The sequence below is a fragment of the Schistocerca americana genome, chromosome X (genome assembly GCF_021461395.2).
Source record: "Schistocerca americana isolate TAMUIC-IGC-003095 chromosome X, iqSchAmer2.1, whole genome shotgun sequence".
Lineage (NCBI taxonomy): Eukaryota > Metazoa > Arthropoda > Insecta > Orthoptera > Acrididae > Schistocerca > Schistocerca americana.
The window spans coordinates 847,437,739-847,451,246 of record NC_060130.1 but is presented as its reverse complement, the minus strand read 5'-3'; the positions used below and the strand labels follow the sequence as shown (position 1 = coordinate 847,451,246).

General features: G+C 39.8%; 1 protein-coding gene across 1 annotated transcript in view; it reads right to left on the bottom strand.

The window, feature by feature from the left end:
- Positions 1-13,508, bottom strand: part of LOC124556600 (E3 ubiquitin-protein ligase HERC2) — an 832,907-nt gene that overhangs the window by 196,082 nt on the left and 623,317 nt on the right. Inside the window, exons 67-68 of the mRNA XM_047130567.1 lie at positions 1,252-1,367; positions 584-795 (exon numbers count right to left, since the gene is read on the bottom strand). Coding sequence (XP_046986523.1) covers positions 584-795; positions 1,252-1,367 — 328 coding nt within the window. The remainder of the gene's footprint in view (positions 1-583; positions 796-1,251; positions 1,368-13,508) is intronic.

The following is a 13,508-nucleotide window of genomic DNA, read 5'->3' as shown; positions in this document are numbered from 1 at the left end:
CTGCATTAGTTTTTATCAAATGCATATCAACTGATTAAGCCAAGCACAGATTTAAATCATATCATTAGGTCCCAAATTGTAAACTAAAATATTAGAATTATCTAACAGTCACACAGTTGTTACAACTGAGTGACCAATCTTTTATACATGTGTTAAGCAACTACAAAATTTACAGTTGCAATCAAAGTTACAGTTGTATCTTTGACACATTCATGTTTCTCAATATTGAAAATGAACATAACATGTTGTTCTAAAAAGAGTACATTGCTGAATTTTAACAACAAATGTGAACACCATGATTCACTTGTATGTTTGGCTAAATACTAGCATTTTACAGGCAAATAAGTGCAGCTTAAGGTTTGAAAGATGGAAGATTTTTGTTTAATGCCCTGTCAATTATGAAGTCTTTAGAGACAAAGCACATTCTGCAAGGAATGTTTTCTATTTGTTTAACTTTATTTTGTTTTTACATATGGTCATGTGACACATTGCTTCCAATCCTACTGACAGAATGTTTGAGGACAGTATTGTCAACAACCCAATATGAGCTCTTTGTTATTGTGATTGTGGTAGATGGGAGTACCTGTGGCATGTACTTTCCCATCTGCAGTGACAGCAAAAAGTGTCTGTTCTCCACCAAGAAGCTGAACTGGTCGAAGTGCTGATAAGGCCTCACATGGTGTAGGTAATTTCACCTTTGCTCCTTCAACGCCCCCAAGCTGTCCTCGATGATTATGTCCCCAGCCATAAATTGTCCCACTACCACTGCATGAGAGTGTCCAGTCTTCAGGTCTCCTGTTGCACAACACAATAAAAGCATTAAATAACCTTCATCACATGAAGTAATAGTAATATCAATCACAACAAAAGTAGGAAAAATGGAAAAATTACAAGAAGATACAACATATATAATTTGTTTCAGTAAGCTTCTGGATCATCTGCGTTAGAAGAACATGTGTACTTTTCACTATGATTGCTGGGTAGCTAGCAGTCTGAAGTGTGGTGGAGTTGAATGGAGAGGATAGAGTTAAGGGATGTGCAAGGATAAAAGTAATATAAATACATAAAAAGATAAATAAAATTACAAACATTGAGAAAGGTCAACAGTGAAATTTCATTCTCACTACAGAATTTATCTATTATATAATTTTAGTTCACAACCAGAACCTTGGAATATGGACAGCTGAAAAGGGAAAGTGGGAAAACACTGACGAACAGGCATTGGAAGTGAAAGGTCACAAATTTACATACCTGTGCAACCACAGTAGCAATTGCTCATCATGTTCTTGCTTGAAAATTTCATGATTCTCATGTTCCCAAATCTGTGAATCACCATCTGGAAGTATTTCTGTGATTTTTTTCCTCACCTTGAAGCAAAGAAAAAAAATAGTGAATTAAATATAATATTCTGCACTATAGTACAATCAAAATAACATCCTCAAGCAACATATCATTACAAAATTAAATACACACTGTATTATGTAAAATAATATTTAAAATTATGATCCACATGTTTATTTTTACAAATCTGAAAACAAAACAAAAAATCCTTCTCTTACTCAAAAATAAAATTAGGACTATACCTGCAGAAGAAAATAGATTATTATAATCAGTGATGACTGGAAAAGACTTGTAGTATCACCCAGTGTTGTGTTAAAGTGATACTGTCACACTTATGCAGCTAAACAATACTTATAAAACAGAAACGTTAACAGCACCTATATTGGCTGAATTACAAAGCACAACTTTCTGCATTCTTTTGGTTAGATATGACATTATCCACTGGTTGGATATACCATCAAGTCCATAAATATTCAATTTATCTAGGGGAATACTGTGATTCACATAGTCAAATACCTTAAATAGCTCACAGAAAATATCAACCAGCACTATTTTATTATTTAATACTTGTAAAGTCTGGTGAGTGAACATGTAAACGGCACTCTCAGTAGTGCAACACTTCTGAAACCAAAACTATGATTTGCTGAGGATATTATTGTTGCTCAGGTGAGATAAAAATCTAGAATAAACCACCTTCTCAAAAATTTTGGAAAATGATGTCAGCCATTATTGATATCTCTATCACCTTTCTTAACTAGGTGTTTGACAATGGAATATTTCAATCTTTCTGGAAAAATGCCTTGAGTTCATGATATGTTACATATTTCAGATAAGAATGAGCTTATTATATGGGAAAAAATCTTTAGAGTTCTGTTGAAAAGACTATCAAAATAGGTGAGCTTTTGTTTTCGAGAGAATATATAATTTTCTTAATTCCACAATGAGAAGTTGGTGATACATTCATATGACTGAATTTTATGACACTTCCTTTTTCAACTAACTGCAGTGCTTCTCATCATTCCTAGCTTTTCCATTCAGTCCCTGATGTCTTGTCTCTTGTTTCACCACATTCCATATAGCCTAAGTCTATTGTTGGAATTACTGATCTCTGGCATTATGTGCATGTATGAATGCGCAGGTGATAAAATTGCCATCTATGCAGGAGATGGTGGGCTGGGTACAGTGACACCACGAGTAATTCTAAGAAAATCATATGGGGATGAAGGTAGACGATCAGGAGTGAGCGAAAGAGATAAGGTATCCTGTCATAGGGACTTGTGATGACTGCGGTGATGGGGGATGGATGGTTTGTGGTAACAAAGGCTCTAAGCAATATGGGACTTAACAGCTGAGGTCATCAGTCCCCTAGACTTAGAACTACTTAAATCTAACTAACCTAAGGGCATCACACACGCTACCTGCGACCATAGCAGCAGCACGGTTCCCGACTGAAGTGCCTAGAACCACTTGGCCACAGTGACTGGCTTTGTGGTAACAGACATAGAGGAAACTGTGCAGTGGACACATCAAAGTTTTCAGATTAGGTGGCAGCTTTCACATGTAGCTCTACCTCTGGTGAGACAGGAATTTCATTAACAGCGTTGGAAAAGCATGTGGTGGGTGGATGTATGAGGTAGGTCTTGCAATTGAGTCTTCCACATATATGTGACACATAGGGGCAGAGGGCTGGGAGTTTGAGTGATATAGACACAGAGAAGGATATTATACAGATTGGGTGTGTGAGTTTGTTAGTAGCTGGTTTAATAGCACACCGGAATACACATTTGAAAATTCAAATTCATAAGTGTGAGCAGTAGAGCTGCAAACACTGTAAACATAAGCACTGGCCTTACAGGCAAACTGCACCAGATAGTGACCAGAGCACAGTACGGAGAACCAGTCTAATAAGCAAAAGTCATCATAAGACAGACACAGAGTTCCAATAGCAAACAACAACAATTTAATGATTAATTTCATATAGAGCATACCGACTTTAGCATCCCATGTAGCCACCTTTATACCCTGGTCTCTGGCAGAGAGCATCATGGGCATCAACCCACACCAGTGTAGCTCACAGATACCTCCGGCATTGGCTGTATAATAGTATGGTGGCAGTACAACAGTCAGAAAGATAGTAAGTAGGATAATTTACATTTTACAATACAACAAGAGGTAGTTGAAGCCCTAGTGAACCACACAATTCAGTTGTTTCAGTCCTGGGTGAACTTCTCTCTCTCTTCCAATACTTCACAGCACCAATATTTTTTCTGTTTTTAACAGGGCTATTTCCAATAATAATTTGACATTGTGGATTGGTGGCTCCCATAATGGAAAGACTGACTATACTTTCATTTGTGTTAAAGAATGTAGCTAAATTACATTAAAAATTCTCTTAACTGTTTCCTGTCTAAAGCTGCACCACATGTCCCAGTATATTCAAACAACTAGTTTCAGCAGTAAAACCTGCAGTAGGACAAGTAGCCAGCACTGTCACAGTTGTAATATCACGACTTTGGTGGTAAGGATTGCTCATCTTAAAGTAGAGGAGGAAGTACAGTTAGTGAAAGGCTAACCCCAAGATTTACAATTACCACTGATGACAGTAGGTGCAGAAAGCTGGCTAAACCCTAAAAACTTTACAGCAAAACTCAGTTTGCTTGTATGTAAGTTCCCCAGTGATACTGTCATCACTGTACAGCACTTTAATCATCCAAAAATTGACTGGGATAGTTACAGTTTTGTAAATGGTTGGTGTGATAATGCATCCTGTTAAACATTACTAAACACCTTCCCTGAAAACCACCTAAACAAGAGAGTTCAGAAAACCACTCTCGACAGAAATATATTGCACCTAAGCAATCCTGGTATTACATGTTCATCTGGCACAATTCAACTGCACATATGCATATGTGCGCATATATTTAGTATTCACTCAAAAGCTAGCAAGTTTTCATTTTTACTTGTGTGCTTATCAATGACTTGACATTTCTACCATTCATTGAGTTGAGCCTTTACTCCTAAATTATTTACATACATAAGCAACAAGTAGATCTGACCTCTCCGAAGATGTCATATTGGAAGTAGTATCAGTGACTGTGATGTGTAGCAAAGCACAATGGACAGCTAAAACAAGCAGGAAGACTTAAAAGTTCAGTAAACTAGATAAAGAGGTAGTCATGTCATATCTTTAAGAGGAATTCGAAAGAATTTACAAAGAAACAATGAATACTGCTTAGAAGCTGTAAACAAAGGATAGGGCTATAGACACAGAGATGCTGAATGAAATGAAATTTGTTATGAAGAGGGCAAAGCAAGAAGCCTTCAATGACTACTGCAGTAGGGTCTTATTGAATCCTCTCTCACAAAATCCAAATACATACTTGTCATATATAAAGGCTGCCAGTGGCACCAGACTTAGTGTCAAGATACTTACGGATAATGCAGGGAATGAAAGTGAGAGTACCAAAACAAAAGTAGAAACACTGAACCCAGTATTTAAATGTTCTTTTACTGAGGAAGATGCAGAAGCACTGCTCCAGTTTACTTCCCGTACTGCTACAAAGACGAGTGATATACATGTATTAAGTGTCAGTGGCATTAAGAAATGTATAAAATTGAAAACATTAATCAAAAGTTGAGAGCCTGATGGAATCTCTTAACACATATGAGAATTTGCAGCTGAGGTAGCTCCCAAGTAAAACGTAACATACTGTAGATACTTTGAACAAGAAGATTTGAAGAAAGAACAAGTGAAGCCCTGCTACAAAATGGAAAGCAGAAGTAACCCATAAAACTACTGTCCAGTCTCACTGACATCCATACGTTGTAGAACCCCACTCATCACTGTTGATGGCACCTCCCTACACACTAACATCCCTCAGGCCCACGGCCTTGTCACTATCAAACACTAAATGTCCCAATGTCCTTTAGGCTCCAAACCACCACCTCATTGCTTATATACCTTACCAACTATATGCCAAACGAAACTACTTTCTATTTGAAGGGAAAGTTTACAAACAAATCTGCAGCACAGCCATGGGCTCCTGAATAGCACCCTTCTGTGCCAACTTGTTTATAAGCCATCTAGAGGAAATCTTCCTAGCTACCCAAAACTCCCATCCCCTAGTCTGGTCCAGGTTCACTGATGACATCTTCAGATCTGGACTCAGGGCCAAGCCACCCTATTCACATTCCTTGCACCTTTTTCAAGTCTGATCTCCACCTCGCTGATGGTACATTTTACACCCATCCACATAAACCCACTAACCACCAACAGTACCTATATTTTGACAGCTGCCATCTGTTCCAAACCACAAAATGCCACCATCTATAGCCTCGATTCGATATCTGAGGCAAAAAGGACTCCTTAGCCCTGTATACTTAGTGTCTCACAAAGGCTTTCACAGACCGGCACTACCCCCCCCCCCCCCACCCCCCCCAAACCTAATCCACAAACAGATATCCCATGACATATCCTCACACAACCCCAATCCTCCCACTACCTTCAAGGATCAGCTACAAACAAGTGGCCTCTTCGTCAGCCAACATCACCCTATACTGGAACAACTTAATCGTATCCTTTGTAAGAGCTTTGATTCTATCTCAACCTGCCCTCTAATGAGGACATCCAACCAAGATCTTTCCCACTCCTCTTAAAGTGGTGTTCTGTAACCCACATAACCTACACAACATCCTAGCCCATCTCTATGCCACTCTCACTCCCAACTCCTTGCCACAGGAATCATATCCCCATGACAGAGCAAGGAACAAGATCTGCCCAATCCACCCACACAGAAACTCCCACTTCAGTCCTGTCACAGGCTTATCCTAACCCATTAGAGGCCAGGCTACCTGTGAAAGCAGCCATGTTATATGCCAACTGTGGTGCAAGCCCTGCATAGCCTTTTAAGTTGGTAGTCATATCAACTAGCTGTTCACCAGGATGAATGGCCACCATGAAATTTTTGTAAAGAACAAAGTTGATCACCCGGTGGTACAACACATATCTGAGCACAACATGCTCAATTCCAGTGACTGCTTCACAACACAAGCCATCTGATCCTTTTCTCCACCATCAGCTTCTCTGAACTGCACAGATGGGAGCTATCCTTACAAACATCCTCTGCTCCCATAATGTCCTGGCCTCAATGTCAGGCAACCCACTGTCCCCGCACCCTCCACATAGTAGTTTTCTCTTCCTCTCTCCTGTCACCTCCTCCAAATTCATGTCCCCGTGTCACATTCAGTGTGTGCCTTCACCCAGCAGCCACCACAATGGTGCCAGCCCATATACCTCCCTCCTGCAATCCTAGCCAGCAAACTGGTCGCCTCTCTCCAAGCTGCTAGCCACCCACCCCCAGTCCCTCTCCCTGCCACCCACCTGGTCGCCTCTCTCCAAGCTGCTAGCCACCCACCCCCAGTCCCTCTCCCTGCCACCCACCTCACTCTCTCTCTAACCACCCTGCCTGATACTGCCCCCACCCCAGCTAGTCTACCTACCACAAAACAGGATTGGCACTGTCAGTCAAGCTGGCACAGAGTAGAGACATAGGCGTGTGTGGAGGGGAGCTGGGGGAGGGGGAGAGGGAGGGAGGGAGGGAGGGAGGGAGGGAGGGAGGGAGGGAGGGAGGGAGGGAGAGGGGGGAGACAGGGGGGAGGGGGGGAGGGAGGGGGAGAGAGAGAGAGAGAGAGACTGTATTTTACTTTAGTTCATCAATGGATAACTCCAAAAGCTACCAAGTTTTCTTTTTTTTGTGTGAGCCCATTGACAACTCAAAGCTTCTGCATTTCAGTGAGTTGTCTCCTTTAATTCTAAAATATTTACGTTCTACATGAATTTGCTGCAACATTTATATGTAAATGGGAGGCAGCCACTGAAATCCTGAGAAACCTGAATTGGTTGACATTTAAAGAAAGGTGCCAATTTTAACTAACCTACTTACAAAGTTTCAAGAACCAGTATTAACTGAACATATTCATCAGGCCCCTATGTATTACTTCCATAGGGACCACAAAGACAAAATTAGACTAATTGTAGTGAACACAGAATCATTTAAGCGGTCATTTTTTCCACACTATGTACACCGCTGGATTGGGAAGAAACTCTAACAGGAGGTACTATTCAAAGGGAGGGGGTGACAGGACAGATGAAGTGGAGACTGTGGATAGAAAAAGTATGAGTAGTGGGTTGGCAAAGATAGAGGGCTGCTGGATTATGGGAACTAAGGATGTGTTGCAATGGTAACTCCCATCTGTGTAGTTCATCTTCTTGATCTTCGAGGGTGCTGAAGTTTTTTAACAAACTTTTTCATGTTTTTGAGGGTGCTGAAGTTTTTTTGACAAACTTTTTATATGTTTTTGAGTGTTCTGAACCGGAAATTTCAAAAGTCCCATCAATATTTTGGCACAGATATGAATCAAAATGGAAAACCCATGAAAAGTGGGACTTTTTGGGTTTTCTGTTTATAACAATGATGCAGTGTTGGTATCAAGTACATGAATATAATAATAATAGTGTAACAACTTAAAAGAAATTTCAAGGAAGTTTCATTCTCTTTTTACTTTGTGCACCACTGCTGTTATACATGATTCATCTACAAAATGAGAATATACAGTACATGGGTATGTTACAGCTAAGTAAGGCAACAGATGACTAATTTTAGTTCATATCAGGTAACAGGTAAATAAATAGAGTTGAAACCAGCGTACAGCGTAATGAGGTAATAAGATTTCACAACAGGAAATTATGAAAGCAACAATGTAAAATATGACTCACCACAATGTCATGTGGTACACTGGATCACCCCTATTCCATGGAAGCTGTTATTTATATCAAGATTTGGGTGTTCTAGTCAGCATTGTTGAAAGAAAGTTCAAATGACATGGATGGATCAAATTCCAATCCCTTTGCCATCACTGCTGATGCCTCAAAAATACCAGTTCTGTGTAGGAGGCACTGTATCCTAAAGCAGACAGTAAATCAACTAGTTTCTGAGAGCCATACTTCTTGTAGAGGAACACAGACAAGCCAACTTGCAACATCAACAAGAAAGAGTTGAGTCTGACAGCTGCCACCATGTTGTGTGCCACACATTTGGACTTCCACTTATTCAAGCTTTCTTGCTTCTTTTTCTCCTTCATTTCCTCCTCCTCCTTCTTCTTCTTCACTAATCAATTACCAAAATTTTGGACAGTGTCAGGCATGGGAACCTCATTCTCTGTAAGAAATTGGTCTGCAAGGGGATATTCCTTTGTTCTGTAATCTTGGGATCGAATATCTTCAACAAGTATTTCTGCTGCTGTTTCCATCACATGTTGGCACTCTTTCTTTGGAGCTGACCTTTTTGACTGATACCAACTATCTGTAAGAACTTTGTACCTAGTGTTTTTGAAACAAATAACAGCTGAGTACTTGATTGATGAATCAATCATTGTATCACTTGCACACTTCCTCAACAGTTTAGCTTTCACAGTCTTGACATCAGTACGGTAGTCACTGTGGATCTGGTCTTTTAACTGCTGAATGGAGAATTGACAGCCCTCTTCATTTTCAGTGAAATAGTTGAACATTTGCTGCATAATACCATCAGTTTCAGTGGCATATGGATCTCACTGTTCTTTTTTTACCCCTAATTGCTTTGGATATTGTGTAGGATCTTCATGGATTGGATGTGGTACTGGCCATCTGCTGCAACCAAGTCAGGAACTGGCCCATTCCAACATATTATTGAGTGTCCCAATCCACGGTTTTGTCTCATAGCAAGGTTCAGAACAGTCCCTTGAAGGTCCAGCTTACACACACAATACACTAGGTTCCATCGATTGGCTGGAGCTTGTTCTGTTGAGCCAGAAATTCTGGCATAATAGCCGAATCACAAAAAATAGCTGGTTCTGAAATCAAAATCCAGTTGAACAGATTGAGTTCCTTTTGGCTGCAACCAGTTGCAACCCTCATAGCTGCTGCAGAAATTAATTTTTCATTAGTGTATATTTTTCTGCTTGGTTCACAAACCTTAACTACAATTTTGCCCTTCTGATGGGCAGCTATCCACTCCTTCCTCATCTTATTTGCTTCGCGAACATTCTTCAAGCCCACTTTGGGCCTAAGCGATGACACTTTTCTCCCATGACCCAGTACAACATCACACAGAACACACCTCTCATTTGAACTCATTATGCATGACTATTTTATGCATTTAAACTGAATTTACTGACCACAAATTACTTCTAAACAACTACCCGATGGAAAACTCTCAAACAACTACCAGGGCAGGAGACCAACACAAAGAACCAGCCATCCCCTGTAATGTAGGGGAGGTCACTGACACTTCACAAACATCTTACACTACCACCACAGCAAGTATCAACTATCAACAATTCCATCAACAATGTGACACTACTGGAGGATGGAATTCAACAACAGATGTGCAATGGAGTATTGTCAGGGCATGGGAGGTAAGTCCTGAGATGACCCATCCCCCGAGGTTTGAAATCAGACTAACTTCAATGTGCTACATGCTATATGGCATATTCTATTTATGTTCATAAATAGTCAACTTTCTAAAAAATTGTATCTTCTACATCTACATACATACTCTGACCATATGATATGTGGCAGAGGGTACCCTGTACCACTACGAGTCATTTCCTTTCCAGTTCCACTCATAAATAGAGCAAGGGAAAAATTTCTCTTATCTTCTCTTCATGGTTCTTACAAAAAATGTATGTTGGCAGCAGTCGAATCGTTCTGCAGTCGCTCCAAATGCCGGTTCTTTAAATTTTCTCAATAGTGTTCCTCAAAAAGAACATCACCTTTCCTCCAGCAATTCCTATTTGAATTCCCAAAGCACCTCCACAACACTTGTGTATTTTTCTAACCAACTGGTAACAGATCAAGCCACCAACCACTGTACTGCCTCAATGTCTTCCTTGAATCCAACTTGGTATTGAAGTCAACCATTTGCCTTCCCTACTACAATCCTTACATGCTTGTTCCATTCCATATCGCTTTGCATCATTACACCCAGATATTTAAACAATGTGACTGTGCAAGCAGGAAACTACTAATGCCGTATCAGAACATTATGGGTTTGGTTTTCCTTCTCATCTGCCTTAATTTAAATGTTTCAACAGAGCTAACTGGCATTCATCACACCATCCACAGATTTCGTCTGTCATCTTGTATCCTCCTACAGTCACCCAGCTTTGACAGCTTCCCATATAGCACAGCAACATCAGCAAACAACTGCAGATTGCCACCCACTCTGTATGCCAGGTCATTTATCTATACAGAAAGTAATAGTGGTCCTGTCACATTTCCCTGGGGTACTCCTACCAATACAACTGTCTCTGATGAACACGCACTGTCAAGAACAACATACTAGGTTCTATTACTTAAGAAGTCTTCAAGCCACTCACATGTCTGGGAACCTATTTCCTATGCTTGTACCTACATCAACAGTCAGCAGTGGGGCACCACGTCAAAAGCTTTCTGAAAAACTACATATATGGAATCTGCCTCTTGCCCTATATCCATAGCTCACAGTTTATTACGTGAGAAAAGGGTAAACTGACTTTTGCATGAGCAATGTTTTCCAAAACCATGCTGATTCATGGACATAAGCTTCTCAGTCTCAAAAAAATTATTATATTCAAACTGAGACTATGTTCAAGGATTCTGCAGCACACAGATGTTAGTGATATTGATCTATAATTTTGCAGTTTCCAACTTTTACCCTCTTCATATACAGGTGACACCTGCACTTTTTCCAGCTGCTCAGGACTTTGTGCTGGGTAAGATATTCGTGATAAATGCAAACCAGTGCCATAGAGCACTCTTTGTAAAACTTAACTGGGATTCCATCCAGACATTGCAACTTGTTTGCTTTCAATGCTCGCAGTTATTTCTCTACAGCAGGGGTACTTATGTTGTCCATAAAGTAGCCTGTTTGGTTGTTAAATGATGGTACATTTCTATGATTCTCCTGCATGAACAGTTTCTTAAACATGAAATTTAAAACTTCAGTCTTTGGTTTGCTATCTTCAACTGCCACACCAGACTGGTCAATGATTGACCGGATGGAAGGCTTAAATCCACTTAGCAATTTTACACAGAACCAGAATTTTCTCGGGTTCTTGGGCAGATCTTTTGTTAATGTATGACAGTGGTAGTTGCCGTAAGCATCGCACACAGATCTTTTCACAGACACACGAACCTCTACTAACCTTTGCCTGTCACCATTTGTGCATTATCTTTCAAACTGAGAGTGCAACAGCAGTTGCTTCCTCATCATTTTCCAAATTTCATTGTTAAACTATGGTGAGTCTTTTCTGTCACTCATCCACTTACTTGGCACATAGTTCTCCATACTATAATTTACAGTCTTGTAATTTTGTCCACAATTCCTGCACATCCATCACATGTCAGTTCACTAAGTGAGATGGTAACAACTGCTTATCTGCTCTTTCTAGCAGATACACTCTCCTAACCTTCTTGACTGATTTAGTTACTTTCATAACCATTATTGGTATAATGACATCATGATCACCAATCCCCATCTCTATACCAGTGCTGTTGACAAGGTCTGGCCTGTTTGTAGCAACATGGTCTATGGTATTTCCATTGTGTATGGGCTGCCGAAACTCCTGCTACAGACAGTTTTCATGAAACGTGCTCAAAAGTACTTCACAAGACTGTCTGTCTCTACTAATCACAATGAATCCATAACATCTTAGTCTATGCTCGGTAGGTCAAAGTCACCTCCAACTAGTATTGCATGATTTGGGTATTTACGTAGTACTGACCATAGACTTCCTTTGAATGACTCAAGAACTGTCACAGTGGATACAGGTGGCCAGAAAACATCCAAGACAATATTTTTGTCAACTGCAACGAACACTCTCCCCTTCTATGGCTTCTAATCTGTCTTTCCAGTACATGTTCCATGACTTGCTAAATATCTCAGAGTTTTCTACTTCTGGTTTCAGCTAGAGTCGTTCCCAAGAATAATTTGACAGCAAAAATTTTAATGTAGGATAGTAAATTCGAGAACTTTGTTACGAATGCTTCAACAATTTACAGATAAAATCTTTTCTTAGTTATAAGAGAAAAACCCAAAAAAGTCCCATTTTTCATAGTTATTTCAATTTTTGACCCACTTCTGGATTGAAATTTCGGTGGGACTTTGAAAATTCAGATCCAGCACCCTTGAAAACATACACAAAGCTTGCCCCCAAAAAAACCTCTACCAAACTTTCTGCTGTTTGGCCTTTTTGAACACTATTTGACTGCACTATAATGGATTTGTCCAAAACCTAATAAGTTTTAATTCTTTTTTGTCAGCCTCTTGACAACGAAACACTTGTACTATTTGGTGAGTATTCTCTTTAATCCTAAATTATTTACAATCTACCAGAATTTTCATTGAATGAGCTTATGTATGTGTACTTAGGCATATTAAATGATTCATCCAAAAGCAAACAGGGTTTCATTCTTTTTTGTGTGCCTGTCAACGACTCAATTACTATTTAGTGATTGGTCTTCTTCACTCCTACATTATTTAAATTCTACCAGAACTTTCATTATCCTACTTAACACATGAGAATTTATTCCAGTAATTTAATATAAATTTTCACATAATTCTCACAGCGCAACAAATGAACAGAATTTTGTTTGCATGTAAATCTTATCCAGAAACTAGAAGATATTGTTTTCTCAGCATTACAAACTTTTGTAAGTTGCAGGTGTCATAACATACAGAGTGTGTTCCATAAGTAATGTGAGCCAATTTTTTCTGACACAACAGTACACCACAGCGTGTTGTAACTGGCTGGGCTAAGTGGAGGGGGGTGTTAGTTTTAAAATGCTCTTTGTCTCATTCGGCTGCAAGCTGCCGGAGAGTCAGGATGTGCGTTTCCGTCAACCCTGTTTTGAGTTTATGTAACACGGCACAATGGATCATTCTGTAGAACAACGGTACACTATCAAATTTTGCATTAAATTTGGGAAGTCCACCACCAAAACATTTCCATTACTTCAGCATGCCTTTGGGACTGATTGCTTGCCCAAATCACAAGTTTTCTGATGGCACAAGTCGTTCATGGAGGGCGGAGAGGAGATCACCGACGAACCTTGCAGTGGACGGTGAGCAACCGCACAAGTCGACGAA